The 18,088-nt window shown below is 44.0% G+C and overlaps 1 protein-coding gene across 1 annotated transcript; it reads right to left on the minus strand.

Annotated features, from left to right (window-relative positions):
* Nucleotides 1-765: 765 nt before the first annotated feature.
* On the minus strand, nucleotides 766-15,253 carry DLK1 (delta like non-canonical Notch ligand 1). Its single transcript, XM_074998709.1, has 5 exons — nucleotides 15,037-15,253; nucleotides 13,564-13,627; nucleotides 12,945-13,075; nucleotides 6,092-6,233; nucleotides 766-1,780 (listed from the first exon to the last, which is right to left on the minus strand). The coding sequence occupies exons 1-5, from the start codon at nucleotides 15,107-15,109 to the stop codon at nucleotides 1,036-1,038; spliced, it is 1,155 nt and encodes a 384-aa protein (XP_074854810.1). The 5' UTR covers nucleotides 15,110-15,253; the 3' UTR covers nucleotides 766-1,035.
* Between the last annotated feature and the right edge of the window lie 2,835 nt (nucleotides 15,254-18,088).

Consider the following 18,088-nt stretch of genomic DNA (forward strand, 5'->3'; position numbering starts at 1 on the left):
ATTGTGAGACTCAAGAGCCAATCAGTTCACATCTATCTGGCTGGCCAATGGACAACAGCACAGCCAGGGGGAAGAGGGACTGATCCTTGAGTACTCTTCTCCTTTCATTGTAAACCTGGCCAGCAGATAGAGCTGATCATGTCTCTGATACAGTAAATAAGGGTGGCAGGATAGTTGTAGTTGCTACAGGCAGAACACAGCTGACAAACCTACTGAACCCAGTTTGATCCACTGGCTGTATTAATTTGCCTCCCAAGAACTCTGAGGTTTGGGCAGATTAAGTAGTTTGCTTTTGGCAAAGAAAGCACCCGTCAAAGATTGTCCTTTTTATAAGGGTTGATACTACAGCAGAGGACAAAGCACTGCATAAAGGTTGGCTGTCCATGATTGGTTGAATATTGGTCTGAAGTACAAATGTGAAGATGATTTTGCTTAACAACTTGAGGATTTTTCCCCCCTCCATTCTCAATGTATTTAACACACTGGCTCCATTTGTATAACAGATGTAAGTGTCAGATCATTGGGCCAGATTGTGATCAGTTTCTAAAGACTGTCATGGTGAGAGGAAGTACTGTGTGTTAATGCCTGTGGCACATTTGCCATAGCATGGTAGAATCGCACAAGTAAAAAATAAGCCTAAATAGCCCTTAATTACTGTTTATTAAAAATAAGTTTTGGTGAGCAATTTACATGTGCCATATTTGCTAAACCCAGCTTACACACTGCAATAAAGTTGAAAACTGCTCTTGTGGCAAAGTTATTTCATTGTACAAAATATAGGTGCATTTGAAACAAAAAATAACAACATAGGATCAAATGAATATTCCTTGTTCTGTAATCTGGTTACGCTGAAGTTTTATTCTGGGAATAAGAAATTTACAGGGCGACTCAGATACAAGATCTGTTTTGTAAATTCCCCGCACAAACTACAGCAAATATACCCACAAATATTAAAGCCAGGCACAGGAAACAATTCCAATAAACTGTACATATTGCTACAAAACTCTGCAGTTTGCTGTGAGGCGCTCAAGGAGTTTAGATGGCAGTGTAGTTCTTAGTGTAGTTAGTGAGTTTGATCTTCTCTGGAAAAATTACGTTAACTGAAAGGTCTTCCCCATTTTTAGAGTGAAGAAAACAATTCTTTTTCTTGCGCAGGAGATGGCTATATTTGGCATTAGCAAGCCACATTTCACATTTGGAGAAAAATACAATCGCAGTTGTACCCAGCACAACAAGACATGTAAGTAAGCCCAGAACAATGAAACATATCACCTGACTTTTATTAAGCAAGAGGTCTGCATTTTGGATTGTTTCTTTCATTGTTATTTTCAAGACCTTATGTTCTTGGTGATGAACTGACTTGGGATGAGCATTTGGGGGTAGGTTATAATTTTGCCCAGTTTTGGCCTCTGCATTCACACCATGGAGACTTGCATTGCTGTTGGGATATGTGCAGGTTGCACCAAAAAATTCTGGCTTACAAACGCATTCAAATCCTTCTTCGGGATGCTCCTGGCATGTTCCTCCATTCTCACATGGGCTGCTGGCACAGAATATGACTCGGCTACTGCAGGATTTGCCCATATAGCCCATGGGGCAGTGACAGTTGAAACCTCTACCAATATCCGTGCATGTTCCTCCATTTTCACATGGGTTGGGTTCACAGTCATCTACATCTATTTCACAAAAATTGCCAGCAAAACTTGGAAGGCACAAACAAGAGGCATGAGGTGCAAATCCATTATCATCAATACATGTTCCCCCATTCTGACAGGGAGAGCTGAAACACAAGATAAAAACAGATAGGAGTTGAAAGATAATAAGCAACATTTCAGGTAAGCAAAAATGGGTGATTTTCTTTACTGCGTAACAAGCCATATCAATTTCTGGTGGACTGTCACTGATGTCAATGGAGTTGCATCAAGAATGAATTTTGTTCAACATCTTAATCAATATACACTCTCTCTCTAATATTCCCACATTGATTACAATCTCTTCTGCTAATCCTAATGCACAAACCCTGCGTGAAAAGATTTAAAACAGCTTTTTTAAATTAAGCTGCCCAGTGTATCTGTCTGATTAGATCTAGTGACCTGAACGATAGTTGAGTAGGAGAATTGAGAAGGCTATTTCTGATGATACCAGAATGAGCAAGGATATAACCAGCAGGGCTTTGGTTTTTCTCACTAGTCAAAACACATAGGCATGATATACTCAATATAAAACATCTACAAGCATAAGAACCTGATAAGGAGACATTTACTTTTATTGTGTGTTGATAGCATTGTAATAGTCTGTACTTTTGAAAGCTGGGAAGCATTCTGGACACTTTGAAACCTCAAAGCATTGACATAAAATACAAACATTTGTCTTGCTATTGGAATAAATTAAGTGAGAATAATTTTGTCAAAAGTAATCATATTCAATCAAAATTGTTATTTCAGAGGGAGGTGGTGGCTCAGGAGAATGGTAAGACGGATGCAAGCCTTTCCACGCTGAGGTCCCAAATTTGATTTTACCCCTTATCAGTAATGTCTATCTCTTGGTTGTTTGGTTGCCTGTGTGAAATCACCTTATTCCCATTTCCTATTAGATAAGTGTTCACAGTGCAAAAGCCAGCCCAGCATCATATGTGATTGTCCTCATGGAACAGACAAGGACATGGAAACTGGATAGTATTATCAGTTCTAGAGGGGGTTCATTCACATCAAGGCTAAGAGATACTGGTTGTTTTGTTACACTATTTCTGTGCTTGGGAAGAGGACATCATCCTCCAGGAATATCAATGCAGCATGTTGCATTGGCACTAAATTCACTCAAAAGCTATTAAAGGAAGACTGAACTCAGAGCAGTCTCAAAGGACTCACCAGAGCTAGTTGCAGCTAGATAATGGAAAGTAATAGGGAAGGAGTGCCAAAGCAGAGAGCTAAAAGCTACTCAGACTGAATCAATCTAGTTAACACTAAAAACATTCATGATGACCTTATTCCAGCAATTTTCCTTTCAGAAATAGTTTTATTTGCTGAACCCTGATGTAACCATGAATATCCCATCAGAACTGAAATATGAATACTTTATTACAAACCATTTCAAGTTAAATATGCTACTTTAGAAATATTAATACAGAGGCTTAAAAGCTCCAAGCTCCTGCTCTGGTAAGAGACTATTAGTATGCAAGCAAGAATCCCATGAGGTCTTGCAAAAGTCATGTCAGAGAAACAAAAGATATCACTAACAGTTAACTTGCTTATAGAAAGGAAATAAGCTTAAGAGTACGACATATTTTTTTACAACTGCTCAGAGTTTCTTTGTGCTTTATAGCTGCCTATGTTATGCAAACAACAAGTTATGAAACCACAAGAATGGACATGTAGAATGGAAGAATTCAGAAATAACATTATTCACCTTGCATGTAACTACAATATAACCTTAATATAAAATCGGCCAACTTATTAAACCATTTCAAACCACAAAGGATGAAGTGAAATGATAGGCTAGGAGTTGTTTAAACTCATTGGCTGTTTCTACACATGCCACTTTCAGCCCAAAATATGCTAATGAGGCATGTATGTAAATTCCCAGCATCTTATTAGCATACGGTCATGTGATTTGGAGTCTGGAAGATGGTCTTCCAGACACCAAAATGGCATGTAGAAGTGCAGCCCCCAGGGGGTCTTCCAGAAGGAAGTCCTCCTTCCGGAGTTCCCTTCTTCCCGAAAATTCTTCCCAGCATCAGAGCATCACTGCCAGCATTTCAAAGGGACATGGAGCTCTGGCCATTGTTGTGACCAAAGTAGCAATGGCAGCAGCCAGAGCTGTGGGCCCCTTTGAAATGCCAGGCTCCAGGGCAGCAACCTCCTTTGGCCCTATCCTCCCCTCACCCCAGTCAATGGGCCTGTCCACCAGCATCTCATGGATGCCCTGCCTGTTTACTGAAATGGGAATGAAAGTGCAAGGAAGAGAACACCTTCAAAGGGTGACTCTTTCGTGTTGCTGGTTCTAGAGTGGGGGAATACAGACCCAAATAATGACTCAGCAAGATCTGTTTGCAACAACTTCTTCTAATGTACAGGGTAGACAGTCACATTTCCTTTCATTGCATTAAGAACCAGGGGCAAGAATGGCCAGAGCTGGAAGGGTACTAAGAAGCCTGAGATATGGTGGTTTGACTCAGGTCTGTGTACTGCAGTGTGGATGCTGGAGCCTCAGGAGCCCAGGTTCAGAATTTCTAAACCTAGGTCAATATACAGAGCGGGCACTCAAGCCCTGAACTTACAAACCCAGAGTCCAAAGACTGGATTCCCACCAGCCCTGCACTTATACTACAATGTAGACATACCCCCATCACTTCATCTGAGAAGTACATTGGCTGGAGATCCCTTGGTACAGATGAGAAGGAGTTGCTGCAAGGTGGCTCTGCCCAAGTGCCCTTCACTGTCAAACACAACACTCTCTTCCCTTCAGTCCCATCCCAGTAATCCAATTTGTTGAGTTTTAGGGCCTTTCTACACTGCAGCTGGGAGTGTGCTTCCCAGCTTGAGTGGGTGGGACACATGCTAAGTCTGCATTAATGTTTCCAGCTAGCCAGGTTGGTTTGTACTCAGGCAGTTCACCAAGCCATCCCTGTACTATCCAGAAACACTCTTTCAAGAAAAGCTAGCACATTCAGGCTACGTCTACACGTGAAGCCTACATCGAAATAGCTTATTTCGATGTAGCAACATCGATGAGTAATGTCTACACGTCCTCCAGGGCTGGCAACGTCGATGTTCAACTTCGACATTGTGCAGCACCACATCGAAATAGGTGCTGCGAGGGAACGTCTACACGCCAAAGTAGTACACATTGAAATAAGGGTGCCAGGCACAGCTGCAGACAAGGTCACAGGGCGGACTCAACAGCAAGCCGCTCCCTTAAAGGGCCCCTCCCAGACACAGTTGCACTAAACAACACAAGATACACAGAGCCGACAACTGGTTGCAGACCCTGTGCCTGCAGCATGGATCCCCAGCTGCTGCAGCAGCAGCCAGAAGCCCTGGGCTAAGGGCTGCTGCCCACGGTGACCATAGAGCCCCGCAGGGGCTCGAGAGAGAGCGTCTCTCAACCCCTCCGCTGATGGCCGCCATGGCGGACCCCGCTATTTCGAAGTTGCGGGATGCGCAATGACTACACGGTCCCTACTTCGACGTTGAACGTCGAAGTAGGGCGCTATCCCCATCTCCTGATGAGGACAGCGACTTCGACGTCTCGCCGCCTAACGTCGAAGTTATCTTCGAAATAGCGCCCGACATGTGTAGCCGTGACGGGCGCTATTTCGAAGTTAGTGCCGCTACTTTGAAGTAGCGTGCACGTGTAGACACGGCTTCAGTCTACTCAATTGGGAAGCACACAGCCAGCTGCAGTGTCAACATGACCTTCAAGTGTACTGCCAAGCTCATCAATTTGGACAGGCATTTTGGGAAGCCCAAGGTTTGGTGGCTTTAGCAGAACTTACAGGCTTGGATCACGAGGAATGTAGGTGGTGAAAAGAAACAAATTCCTTTTCCTCTTCCGATCCAGAGGAAGCAATGCCTCCTCCCCCACCCCACGCCCCAGCAAGCCCTACTCTTTCTCTGCTGATTTAAGAAGAACACTTCCTCTTTTATAACCACTGCACTGGCTGCTGAGCTTTGTGGGAATTAAATACTTGTTGATGCAGTCAGGGTTTTTTTGTGCTGAGAGAGGTTGCTGGTTGGCTGCTGCTCTGTTGCTTTTAACTGGCTTATATTTTTACCTATTCATTAAGAGCCCCTAGAGCATTTTTTTGATGTTTACATTGTAAAAACACACAAACATAATATTACTTCAGTCAGTGCACTTTTGAATATTTGAGGTTCAAATTATGCCCACAAATTCATGCTACAAATCTGATCATTTTAATATAATAGGAATAGATCAAAAGTATTAGATTAGAGACCAAAAACAGGCTAGAATTAAACTGTCAGCAAGGCTGTAAAGTTATGTGCTGCATAGCTAACATTTCTGATGTATGTCAAAAAAACCCAGAAAAATTTAGCAGTACTGTATAATTGAATCAGAAATCAATATTTACCCATTAATAATGCAGGGTCCTTTTTTCAGATGGCAGTTTTTTCCTGTAAATCCCTCGGCACACAGACAAATGTATCCCCCATCTCCAGTCTCTATGCATGTTGCATTGTTAGTGCAGGGTTTTGAAGAACATGGGTGAATATCTGTGTTAACAAAATAGAGTTTTGTTACCTCAAAATACCATTAGTTGTGAGGTTAAATATATAGCACATGAGAAATCAGGGCCTACTTTATCATACAAGAGCCATTAACTAGTACAAAATGAAAAAAGACTAAGTGCATTTTAAAGGTCCTTCATTCTGCATTGCATATATTTTGATTTATTCTTCTCTCTAATGTAGGGCAGATTGTCCAGTTACTTCATAGGCTCTGTCAGCTTGTTCCCTGCCCATCAGTCTTTCCTTTGTGAAATACAGTTGGATTGCTCCTTTTTATGAAAGAATAATCTTAATAATAAAAAGTTAGTAGTAGGGGGAGAGCTACTGATCACTACAAACACTATCTCACAATTCCAACTTCTTCATGCATGGAGGTCAAATAAAGCACTGGGCAATACAAAAATGGTACATTTACAAACCTCTACAGATTCTTCCACTGATAAATAAGGAGGTGATGAATACTAAATTCTACTTCCCACCTAAACCCACAGTATAATGTGAACCTAGAGGAATATCATGGGGCAATGTACAATATTAACCATAACTATACACTTTGTACAGCTACAATTACAGTAAAATGCTTCCTCCGCTATATAGGGACCTATTTTCTACTATTTTCATCCGTCCCAATTGCCACACTACCACATTATAGCCGTGTCTACACGTGCACGCTACTTTGAAGTAGTGGCACTAACTTCGAAATAGCACCTGTCACGGCTACATGCGTTGGGCGCTATTTCGAAGTTAACTTTGATGTTAGGCGGCGAGACGTCGAAGTCGCTATCCTCATCAGGAGATGGGGATAGCGCCCTACTTCGACGTTCAACGTGTAGTCATTGCGCGTCCCGCAACTTCAAAATAGCGGGGTGCGCCATGGCGGCCATCAGCTGAGGGGTTGAGAGACGCTCTCTCTCCAGCCCCTGCGGGGCTCTATGGTCACCGTGGGCAGCAGCCCTTAGCCCAGGGTTTCTGGCTGCTGCTGCGGCAGCTGGGGATCCATGCTGCAGGCACAGGGTCTGCAACCAGTTGTCAGCTCTGTGGATCTTGTGTTGTTTAGTGCAACTGTGTCTAGGAGGGGCCCTTTAAGGGAGTGGCTTGCTGTTGAGTCCGCCCTGTGACCCTGTCTGCTGCTGTGCCTGGCACCCTTATTTCGATGTGTGCTACTTTGGCGTGTAGACATTCCCTCGCAGCGCTTATTTCGATGTGGTGCTGCGCAACGTCGAAGTTGAACATCGACGTTGCCAGCCCTGGAGGACGTGTAGACGTTATTCATCGAAATAGCCTATTTCGATGTTGCTACATCGAAATAAGCTATTTCGATGTAGGCTTCACGTGTAGACGTAGCCTATGTGATCTTTTGTATGTAAATGGTAGTTTCTACAAGGATCAAAATAGCCTTGACTGCTTCTTGCAGCAGTGTTGAGTGCCTATTTTGGCAAGCCTTAAGGGCAGCTAACCAAATATATCCCTGATATGACAAAAAGAGATAAACTGAAATAGACACACAATTAAAAGCGTTAAAGAAAATAAGATGCATAACAGCTCACTGGCTAGGGAAAGGACACACAGTCCTTGAGCCTATAGGAATAAATTCTCTACTTTAAAAAACAAAAACAAAAACAAAACCATCTCCCCCCCCACCTCTTCTCTCGAATGACTATGAGCTGTGGAATTTCTTGCCACAAGCAGCAACTGAGGCACCGAATTTAAGAGAATTCAGAAAGGCTTAGGCACTGATATGGGTAAGAATCTCTAGAGGTGCTTTACACAGAATTAAACTAGTACGTACAAAGACATAAACCACCATGCTTCAGCAGTCACTAATTGTTTGAACTAGGAAGACACTTTTCCCCCAGAAGCAATCCACTAGAGGGCTTCCTTCACCTTTCTCTAAAACTTGTGGCACTGCTCAATGTCAGAGAACTTCAGATGGACCATTGATTTGATTTACTGTGCCAATTTAAGTTAATTTGCTTGGGAAATTGCAACAGTGGTTGTGTCCACTTTTCTCATGCACAGATAAAGTAGTAAGGGGGATTTTATACTGAGGTACTGAATTGGCTTCAGTATTTCCATATGAAAGTCAAGTTGAGCAGGAGCCTTGTACGGAATTTTCTCTTTCTTCCTAACCTGATTAAATCTGGGTTAGTGATATGTGTTAATGGGTTATTGTACTTCATCACAACTTTACACAGCCAGGCAATGGACACCAACTTCCTAGCAGAAGAGGGGCCAATTCAATGGCTGTGTAATTGCTCTATATTTCATGCTTTATTGGATCATGATAATCACAGGTACAGCCCATCTGATAACAAGGAAGACGCTTCTCCCTGCCAATCCAATACGAATGAGAGAAATGTCTGGACTAGCTAAATGCTAGTTGCATGATTTTTAATATAACTTGTATGTCCAGATGTCAGACAAACTGCTAATTCTATAATTCTGATTGCTCTTGATTTGTTCTCAGATAGCTCTATATTTAATTTGGCAACAATTAATTCCCAGTTCTCAGATGTCTGAAGTGTAAGCTTGGTATTACTAAACAAAGAGATAATAGGTAACATTTTCAAATATGCCTAAGTTATTCTGACTTACTTACAGATTTCTAAGTATTTAGGTGCCTAAAATCTAGTTAGGAAACTAGAGTTATTTTCAGAAGTTACAAAACCAAGTCAGGTTCCTCACACCCATTGATTTCAAATGTCTAAATCCCATTTTCAAAAGGTATAGATTTTCAATGGCATATATTTCCTAAAGATGCCAATAGGTCAGTGTTTCCCAAATGGTGTCTTGTGGAACCCTAGGGCTCTGCAAAGTGAAAATAAGGGTTCCACAAGAAAACTCCACTACAATAGCTGACTCCTCTGTGGCTCCCTGCCCCGCCACCGCTGGAACAGTGGAACTCAATTTGATTGTTTTAATGGTCGAAAGGGAGGTGGGAGGGAGCCAGTTGTTAAACCAACTGAATTTAGTTCCAGGGCAGGGAACTACAGAGAATCCCACACTGGCCAAGTGGCCACACCCCTCGGTGTGCATGGCTCAGCTCACTCCCACCAGCAGAATACCTCCACACCAGCCTTCCTTCCACTGGGTACACATGGCCGCCTGGTGCAGGTTCCTCAGCCAGCGCAACGGATGGGTTAGTCTTGGGGGCTGTTTTGGGGCTGAGGTGGGTAAATCCTGGGGATGGGGGGCGGGTTCCAGACTGAGGGGGTTAAGCCTGGGAATGCGGGGGTGGGTTTGTGGGATGGGGGGTAAAGATTTGGGATACGGGGGTGGATTTGGGGGCTGAGGCAGGGAAAGCCTGGATATGGTGGTAGTTTGGGGGCTGAGGGTGGTAAAGCCTGGGAATGGGGTTCCCCAAAATTCTTTAGAGTTTAACAGGGTTCCGTGGCCAAATAAAATTAGGAAACACTGAGATAGGTGCACTGTAGGATTTCTCTTCAAGAGAACCTAACCTGCTTAAGTGCTTCTGAAATCTCTTTAGGTACCTTTCTGCATCTTTGGTGTCTAAATACCTTTGAAAATCTGGCCCATATGAGCCCAAGTTTAATGGAAAGATAGTAACATTTGGGATCTAAATCACTTAGCAGATTTTCAAAAAAGTTACTCAGTGAGAAGTACTTAATGAATAAGAATGATTTCTTCAACATTAAGTTACAGAACACAGCAACAAACTAATTTTGATAAACTAGAAATTAAAGAAACACATAAGACTGGCCAAAAGAAGAGCCCAGTTATCCTTTTACACTGTTCTAACACCAATTTAACTCTATTCAATCACTGGAATTTCTTTTGATCTCCAGTGGCTTGAGTGAGGGAAGATTAAATGCTACATTTTCCAAGAGTGCCCTTCAAATCATCTGCTAGAACATATTTGGGCAAGAAACAAGTCCATGTATTTATTTCAGCTTATGCACATAATGTTGAATAATGAATTATTGCAACTGATTTAACACATCTGATGAGAACTTCTTACCTTTATACAACAAGGCTGCATCTACACTACAGAGATATTTAGAAGGAAGCTCTTCCAGAAGAGCTCTTCTTAAAGAACTTCTTTCAAAAAAGTGCATCCAACACAAAAAGTGGATCAAAAGAGTGATCTGCTCTTCTGAAAGAGAGCATCCACACAGCCTCCTGTCTTTCGAAAAAATGGGCCAGGGATCAAAAATAAAGATTGTTCTTTCAAAAGAAGGGTCCTGTGGAGCATCTCCACACATTTTCTTTCTAAACTAGCTTTAAAAAGGGGGCGCTCTTCCTGAAATGGAAAAGAAAGAGTGATTTCAAAATGAGTACCACATTCTTTTGATTTACTTTCAAAAGAATGCTTTTTGTGTGTAGATGCTCTATGGGCTCTGTTGAAAGAGCCCCCTTCTTTTGAAAAATCTTTTGAAACAACTTGATAGTGTAGACGCAGCCCCAGTGTAGAATTTATTATTTACTATTTGCATGTGACAATCAAAGTTAAAAACAGAATTTGGGTTTTACACATAGTTCTAATACCTATACCGAGGATTATATTGTACAAGATATTGTATGTTTTCACCTAAAATGTGAATGTGCTTTTTCTCCCCCCCAGTTTAAAAAAATAATTTCTTATCATGTTTTGGAACAAATTCAAAGACATCTAGGGACAGGATGGATAAAAATAGATGATTTTAAAAATCGTTTTTTTAATTTAAATTGGATTTTTCATTTTTATAAATCATCAATAAATTAATAAATTTCTCATTTAAAATTAAATCTCATAACAAAATTGGACACATATACTTACAGTTTCATAAAAAATTAATTAAAGGCTCTAGTCTGTCAAGCCAGCCTAATTATTAGCTCTTGCTTCTTGAAAGTTCAGGGCTTTCAATTTCTGTTTCATAGCAGACTAAAAAGCAACGGCTACGTCTACACGTGCAGCCAACATCGAAACAGTCTATTTCGATGAATAACGTCTACACGTCCTCCAGGGCCAGCAACGTTGATGTTCAACTTCGACGTTGCTCAGCCCAACATCGAAATAGGCGCAGCGAGGGAATGTCTACACGTCAAAGTAGCACACATCGAAATAGGGATGCCAGGCACAGCTGCAGACAGGGTCACAGGGCGGACTCAACAGCAAGCCGCTCCCTTAAAGGGCCCCTCCCAGACACAGTTGCACTAAACAACACAAGATACACAGAGCTGACAACTGGTTGCAGACCCTGTGCCTGCAGCATAGATCCCCAGCTGCCGCAGAAGCAGCCAGAAGCCCTGGGCTAAGGGCTGCTGCCCACGGTGACCACAGAGCCCCGCAGGGGCTGGAGAGAGAGCATCTCTCAATCCCCCAGCTGATGGCCGCCATGGAGGACCCAGCAATTTCGACGTTGCGGGACGCAGATCGTCTACACGGTCCCTACTTCGACGTTGAACGTCGAAGTAGGGCGCTATTCCTATCTCCTCATGAGGTTAGCGACTTTGACGTCTCGCCGCCTAACGTCGAAGTTAACTTCGAAATAGCGCCCGACGCGTGTAGACGCAACGGGCGCTATTTCGAAGTTGGTGCCGCTACTTCGAAGTAGTGTGCACGTGTAGACGCAGCTAACATGTGCAAAGAGAGACACAAGCTGGATAGGCTTGGTTTTGTTCTGTGGTTATGTGGTGGTGGACCTTGGCCAAGCATAGCAGAGGAATTAGTTAAGACTTTGTCTTAAGACAGAGAGACAATATGTAGGAAAGGACAGAGGCAGCATAGAAAGGAACTGTAGAGTAACCTAGAAAAGAAAAAGGGAATCCATTTTTCAGAATGCACAGACTTTTGTTACAGAATAACCACCATGGCTTATGAGCGTAAAAAAGACCCTGGCTGAAATATTTTGAAGAAATTCATTCCCTGGGTGAAAAAAGGAAAACGTGTCAAGGGTAAGCGGTGTGAGAAGCAGCTGCAGAGCCCATTTTCAAGAATGAAACATCATAAGGAAAACTATTTATTGGGAGAAAATGATGTGGATGAAGATGTGGATATGGCTGAATGGATCAATTGGTTATTAATTTGAATAATTCACTTTGCAATGCATCATTTTTCAAGACACTCTCTATGCCTTTCAGTATAAGTGTGATTTCACAAGTAAATTCCCAAGCTGTTTGCTGTGTTGGATAGTGATAGAAAAAAGTTTAGTTCAGCTAATCCTTATGTCTTATTTAATTAGTTAACTAGGTTTAGATGACAATTTACCACTCTAGTAGACAATACAGAAAGAAGTGGTAACAGAAATCTAAAGTTGCCAGTTGCCATTGTCGTTTTATTTTATATTAGAGAATACATGACTCTTATTTTGGAACGTCATGGTTGCAGGCCATAATAGTGAAGCCATAAGTCTTTTCCTTATTTTACTTCAACATATCTCAATTTATCCAAAGGAACCCCATCCTATGGCTTTCTTTCTCAAAAACCAGAAGTTCAGTAAGGGGGTGCAGCAGGGCTTACTGCAAAATTAAGTGAACTCTGAGTGCAGCCAGTCTGAGCTTTTTCGGTAATTTGATTTAAATTAATGATCCTTTTTTTTTTGCGGTGATTTAAATCACAGATTTAAATTGCCCTGATTTAAAAACATCTCCTCTCTCGGAAAGAGCTTTTCATATTTCCACCACCAGATGGAGCTGTGATCACTTCATTTAATCTCCGGGAAACCATTGATCTATTAAAGGAAAGTATTTGCAAACCTATGTCACAAAGGCTGCCAACCCATCCTTCTTCACAGACACACTGCCATGGTTTGGTACAGCTGCCATGCACACAGCCAGGAAAAGGAACACACTGATTACAGAGAGCTCCTTGCCATCCAGGCTGACACCTGAAATAGATATAAGACAAGATATAGCCTTTACTTAAACAATTGCAAGGTGGTTATCCTTTTTCAAGACACACACACACAAATCTGAATTTACAAAGATAACACTGTAACACATGTAATATATATGTGAAAAAGACCTTCAGTGTTTATAAAATGCTGGGGAAAAACTGGAGAAAAGCATTTCACTTTAGGTGAAAAAAAATCCCAAATATTTTAAACTTAAAATTAGGTAGCCCTCTTAAATCACTCTTATATATCTTTCTATGGGTGTGCCTATGATATTTTAAAGAAATACTCTAGTTTTCAGACGCATCCAGCTTTCTTTAATATGTTAGACAATTCTAGTTACAGGGTGTTAATTGAGAGCTGTTTTATTACCTTTTCAGCTGACAGAAATTAGAAAGATTTGCCTTTTTTATTACAAGAGTGATGCATTATTGAAACAGCCCATCCCTTCACTAATAACCTGAGCTGGAAGGTGTCTTTACCTGCATTCACTGGGAATTTCACAAAATCCATTCACTGGATGGCAGCCCGGTTTGCAAACAACACCTGGAGAAGAGATTTGTAAATGCCCTGTACTGAAAAGAACCATATCATGATATACAATACAGATTATTGATGCTTTAAAACCAACCATAATGTATAAAATTATAATTTGTTCACAGTCTAAAAACAAAACACATTGTTTAGATAAACATACTTCACATCAAATTCTGCTAATACATCTGTTGGATAACTGCAATGGAAGTTTCTCAGAAGAGTACACTTTATCACATGCACATTTTTGCAATGTTATCAATTTATATAAAATTGCAAATTACATAAATGGTATAATTCTCAGGAAAGTAGCCCTGTTAGCCTTCATCTGCAAAAACAACCAGGAGTTCTGTGGCACAAGTGGGTTTTACTCACAAAAGCTTATGCCCAAATAACTCTGTCAGTCTTTAAGATACCACAATATTTGTTTTTGTAAAGGGTCTAAGTCATTTAGCACTTCACATGGTACCCTAACTATACAATTTTAGAGACACCCAGAGTGGAAAAGCACCTTGTGTCAGGAATAATTTTCATTCTGAAAAAGTGACGGTATAAATGTTCAATCCATTATACAAAGCTGTGTTATGAAGAGAGACAGAATTTTTCAGTAAATTGTAGAAGAATAACAAAAATTAGAGAAATAAAAGTCACATTTTATTTGCAGACCTGTGAATGTATCTATTTTAATCTGCTCAGTAACATTAATCCCAAATGCAGTCATTAACTTTTGAAATAATTCAGTTGCAAGATCAATCTCTCCCCGCTCTCAATGACAAGAAAAACCTTCTGTCCAAAATCGATAAGAGAAAAATGAGAACTTGGAAGAAACTTCCACGAGAACAACTGTTCGCCTGTAGCTGCACAAACAACAAGCAGTCCTGGAGCGGTGCCTTAAATACGAATACGTTTATTTATTAGGTAATGAACTTTTGTGGGAAAGTGCTCTGATTAATACATGTGTTAGTCTTTAAGGTGCTACAGTACTACTAGTTAATGCGGAAAAAAAACCCATATGTAGGGTAAATACGTAGGAGGATCTTTTCCAGGGACCCTTAAAAAGTGGGGTGGGAGGACCTCTGGGAAGCTTTCACAGATGGGACCTGGTTTAAGCCCGCACGTTTTTTCCCACCGGCTCCACACCAGGATGTCACAAGGAATCACCAATCGTCCCCAGGGGGTCAGCTGCCGCTTTCCAGGCTCGCGTGTGCAGAGGGGGGTCCTGACATAGGGCGCGCGCCTGTGCGGTGGTGGGATCTAGTGACCACCCCGTCCAGAACCGCGCCGCATCCTGCACGCTCCGGCTCTCTGCAGCTACGCGCGGGAAGCCGAGCAAACTCCCCCCGCTCACAGAAGGGCGCTGGGAGCAGCAGCAGCCGAGGCTGTAAGGACCCAGAGAGTGGCCCCGGGCCCGCCGCTCTTACCTTGGGTCGCGGGGAGGAGGAGGAGGCAGCAGCAGCAGCAGCTGAGGAAAGCGGCCGCAGCGCGGCGAGCCATCCCGGCGCAGATCCGGGGCGCGCTCCCCGCCTACAAGCCCCAGCGCATGGCCCCCCGCGCCGGCTGCGGCCCTGCCCCGGGACGTGCGGGCACCGCTGCGGGGTCCCCGGCGCCCCTCTGCGGCGGCGGGCGCGGATGCTGCAGAGCCAGAGCCTCCCTCAGTCCCTCCCTCCCTGTCCGCCTGGGCACCGGCTCGGGGCCCGGCTTGCAGTGAAACTTGCAGGTGAAAGGCAGAGGGGCGGGGGAGAGACCAGAGCCTCCCCCTCATCCCCCATCGCATCCACCCCCTGCCCCGCCCGTGGGGAGGGGCGCCCGGCCAGGGCTGAACTTGGCTTCGGGAGTGGCTCCGCGGTGCCAGCCGGGGCCGCCCGAGCAGGGGAGCACGTCCCCCTCCCTTCCCCGCCCGCGGCACAGGGGTCGCTGCAGCCGGGCGCCCGCCGGACAAGCCAGGGGAGCGAGCAGCGGCCGGCCCTGCCCGCGCCCCACGCAGCGAGTGAGCGAGATCCGCACGTCCGGCCAGGCGCACACCTCAGGGCTGGGGGGAACCACACTTTCCAGAGCGGCTGCCAAGTTAGGGGCGCAAAAGAGCTCTTTGTTTTTCCCCTGCAAAGGAAAAAGGACCCGGCTGCCACCCGTCCCCCTGGAGTTGCGGGGGAGGGAGGGAGGGAGGCAAACGCTTTTTTCCAGCCTGGATGTACTTTCCCTGGAGAAGTAGGTTTTGTGGGAGAGGCTTTGGGCTGTAGGAGGCTGTGGAGGACTGTAAAACTCGTGGGATGAGGACACTGCAAGGGACAAGGAAATGAGATCTGGGCAACTCTAATAGAAGGCAGTTTCAGTTCGGTTTAAACTTTTGTGTGTGGTACTAGGTATTTAATCCAAACTGCCCCCACACAGTTGGTTTGATGCTTCCTTTGAGGAAGGTGTAAAGCTTTACCCCTTCAAATATGGGCAGGACAAGCTCCAAGTCTCCCTTCCTGCGCGGGGTCCAAACCCAGGGAAGATATATCCTACATCAAATATATCTAAGGTTAAACATGTTTCAGCCCCTCATTATACATCAGCGGAGAACAGCAACAAACAATTGAAAGACGTCTCCTTTCCCGTTGAACCATCACCTTCAACTGATTGTGTGTTTTCCTGTGATTGTTTCTCTCTCTACTTTTCCATTTGGCACACAGGGGTGCCTGTCATGTGAGGTAGCTAACCCCTGTACAGGCAGATGGCTCATTCTTGTTGTGGCTGCAGTCCTCATCTAAATAAACTCTTCTCTGTTATGCCTTAATTAGTGACTTTTAGGATTCCCCAGCCCACGATTTCCTCACTTGTTGATTTAATGCTTCTTTCCAGCAGATCTTTTTTGCTAATTTGTCAACATTTATGTGAAGGAGGTGGGAGCTGCCACTTATAGTTTATTAACTGGTTGATTGTCTTGTGTTGCTTGCAATAGGGTCACAAGAGATTAAGTGGAATAGGGGTTATTTGCACATATGCAGGAAAGGGTAGCACAGTTAAGACTATGTCTACACTATAAAATAAGTCGAGTTTATCAAAGTTGACTTTGCAACACTTGGTTTTATAAAGTTGAAGGTGAGTCTCTGCACCTCCCCACAAGGTCAACTTAGTGCATCCCCCCAAGTTTGCCAAGTTCAACTGTTGCAACAGTGCATTGTGGGAACCTATCCCACAGTTCCTGCAGCTCCCTGGCATTGTGGGTTGTTTTGCAGGTTCATTAACAGAAAAAAAAGGCCCCACGAGGGAGGGAGGGAGAGAGGGTGTGTGTGTGCGTGCGTGCGTGCGTGTGTGTGTGTGAGGTCATCTTCCAGGCAGTGATTTCATTGCTCTCATTCCCCTCATTGAAAACACATGACCCTTTTTCAGAATCTCTTTCCAGGATGAGATAAATTATTTCAGTCATCCACATTACTGACCTTTTAACCAAATGTGTCCAGAGAGCACCCACTGTCATCTTCCCACACTGCATTGCCCTCATTGCCCTCCCCTTGAAAGCAAATGGCCATTTTTCGAAAGGCAAAAAAAGTAGGGACTCCCAGGTGAATGAAAACCAAACTAGTGGGCTTTAGAAGAGGAGTGAACCATGTCAAGATGTCACTCAAATAGTTTCCCCCCATGAAAGAACACCAAACAGTGGAAGAATCTGGATCCATGTGAATAGAGAAAGACTTAATATTATTCACTATGGCTATGTCTACAGTACTGAGATGTGTTGATAGACCTTACTGTCAGAAGATACCTTCCAACAAAACTTTTTTTGACACATTGTGGCCACACATGAAAGCAGGTCGCTCTGTCAATCTACTCCATTGACAGAGAGCAACTGGACTGCCCACCCACTCTCTGAATGGAACGGCCAACTGGAAGCACAGCAGACAGGGCTGCCCAGTGACGCTGAAGCCCCATCTGTTGACAGAGGGCCTCCCGCAGCATCCACACGGCTATTGTTGACAGATTCTGTTGAGAACAGTGTTCTGCCTCATGTGGGGAGGCAGAAGGCTGTTGACAGAAGTGCCGAGTAGATTGCATTTTTAGTGTGGGTGCTCTCTGGGTTTTAGTGTGGACGCTCACCCTGTGCGGGACAGGAGGTGCTGCAGCTGGCACGTGGAGCAGGGGCTAGCCATGTAGTGTGGCGAGGTGAGGTCTAGCCCACCAGCTGCGTAGCGCCTGAGGGGGAGGTGCACTGCCCTGTACAAATGTGAAGTGCAGAAAAGAAGCTTCTCTGCCTCTCCTGCTAAATCCTGTGCAGGGAGGAAGCCTTCACTCCACATGGAGCAGGACATGCTGCCGTCTACAAGCACAACCACCATTGTCCAGCTGCCACATTCTGTGGTGGGTCAGGGGCTGGCCCACCAGCCGCAGGGAGCCTGTGTGTGTGGGGGTTAGCCATGTGGTCTGGTGGGGGCTAGACCGTGAACTGCATGGTGCCTTGGGGAGGGGGGCTGCTCCATACAAATGTGAAGTGCA

The sequence above is a fragment of the Carettochelys insculpta genome, chromosome 6, assembly GCF_033958435.1.
Source record: "Carettochelys insculpta isolate YL-2023 chromosome 6, ASM3395843v1, whole genome shotgun sequence".
Taxonomy (NCBI): domain Eukaryota; kingdom Metazoa; phylum Chordata; order Testudines; family Carettochelyidae; genus Carettochelys; species Carettochelys insculpta.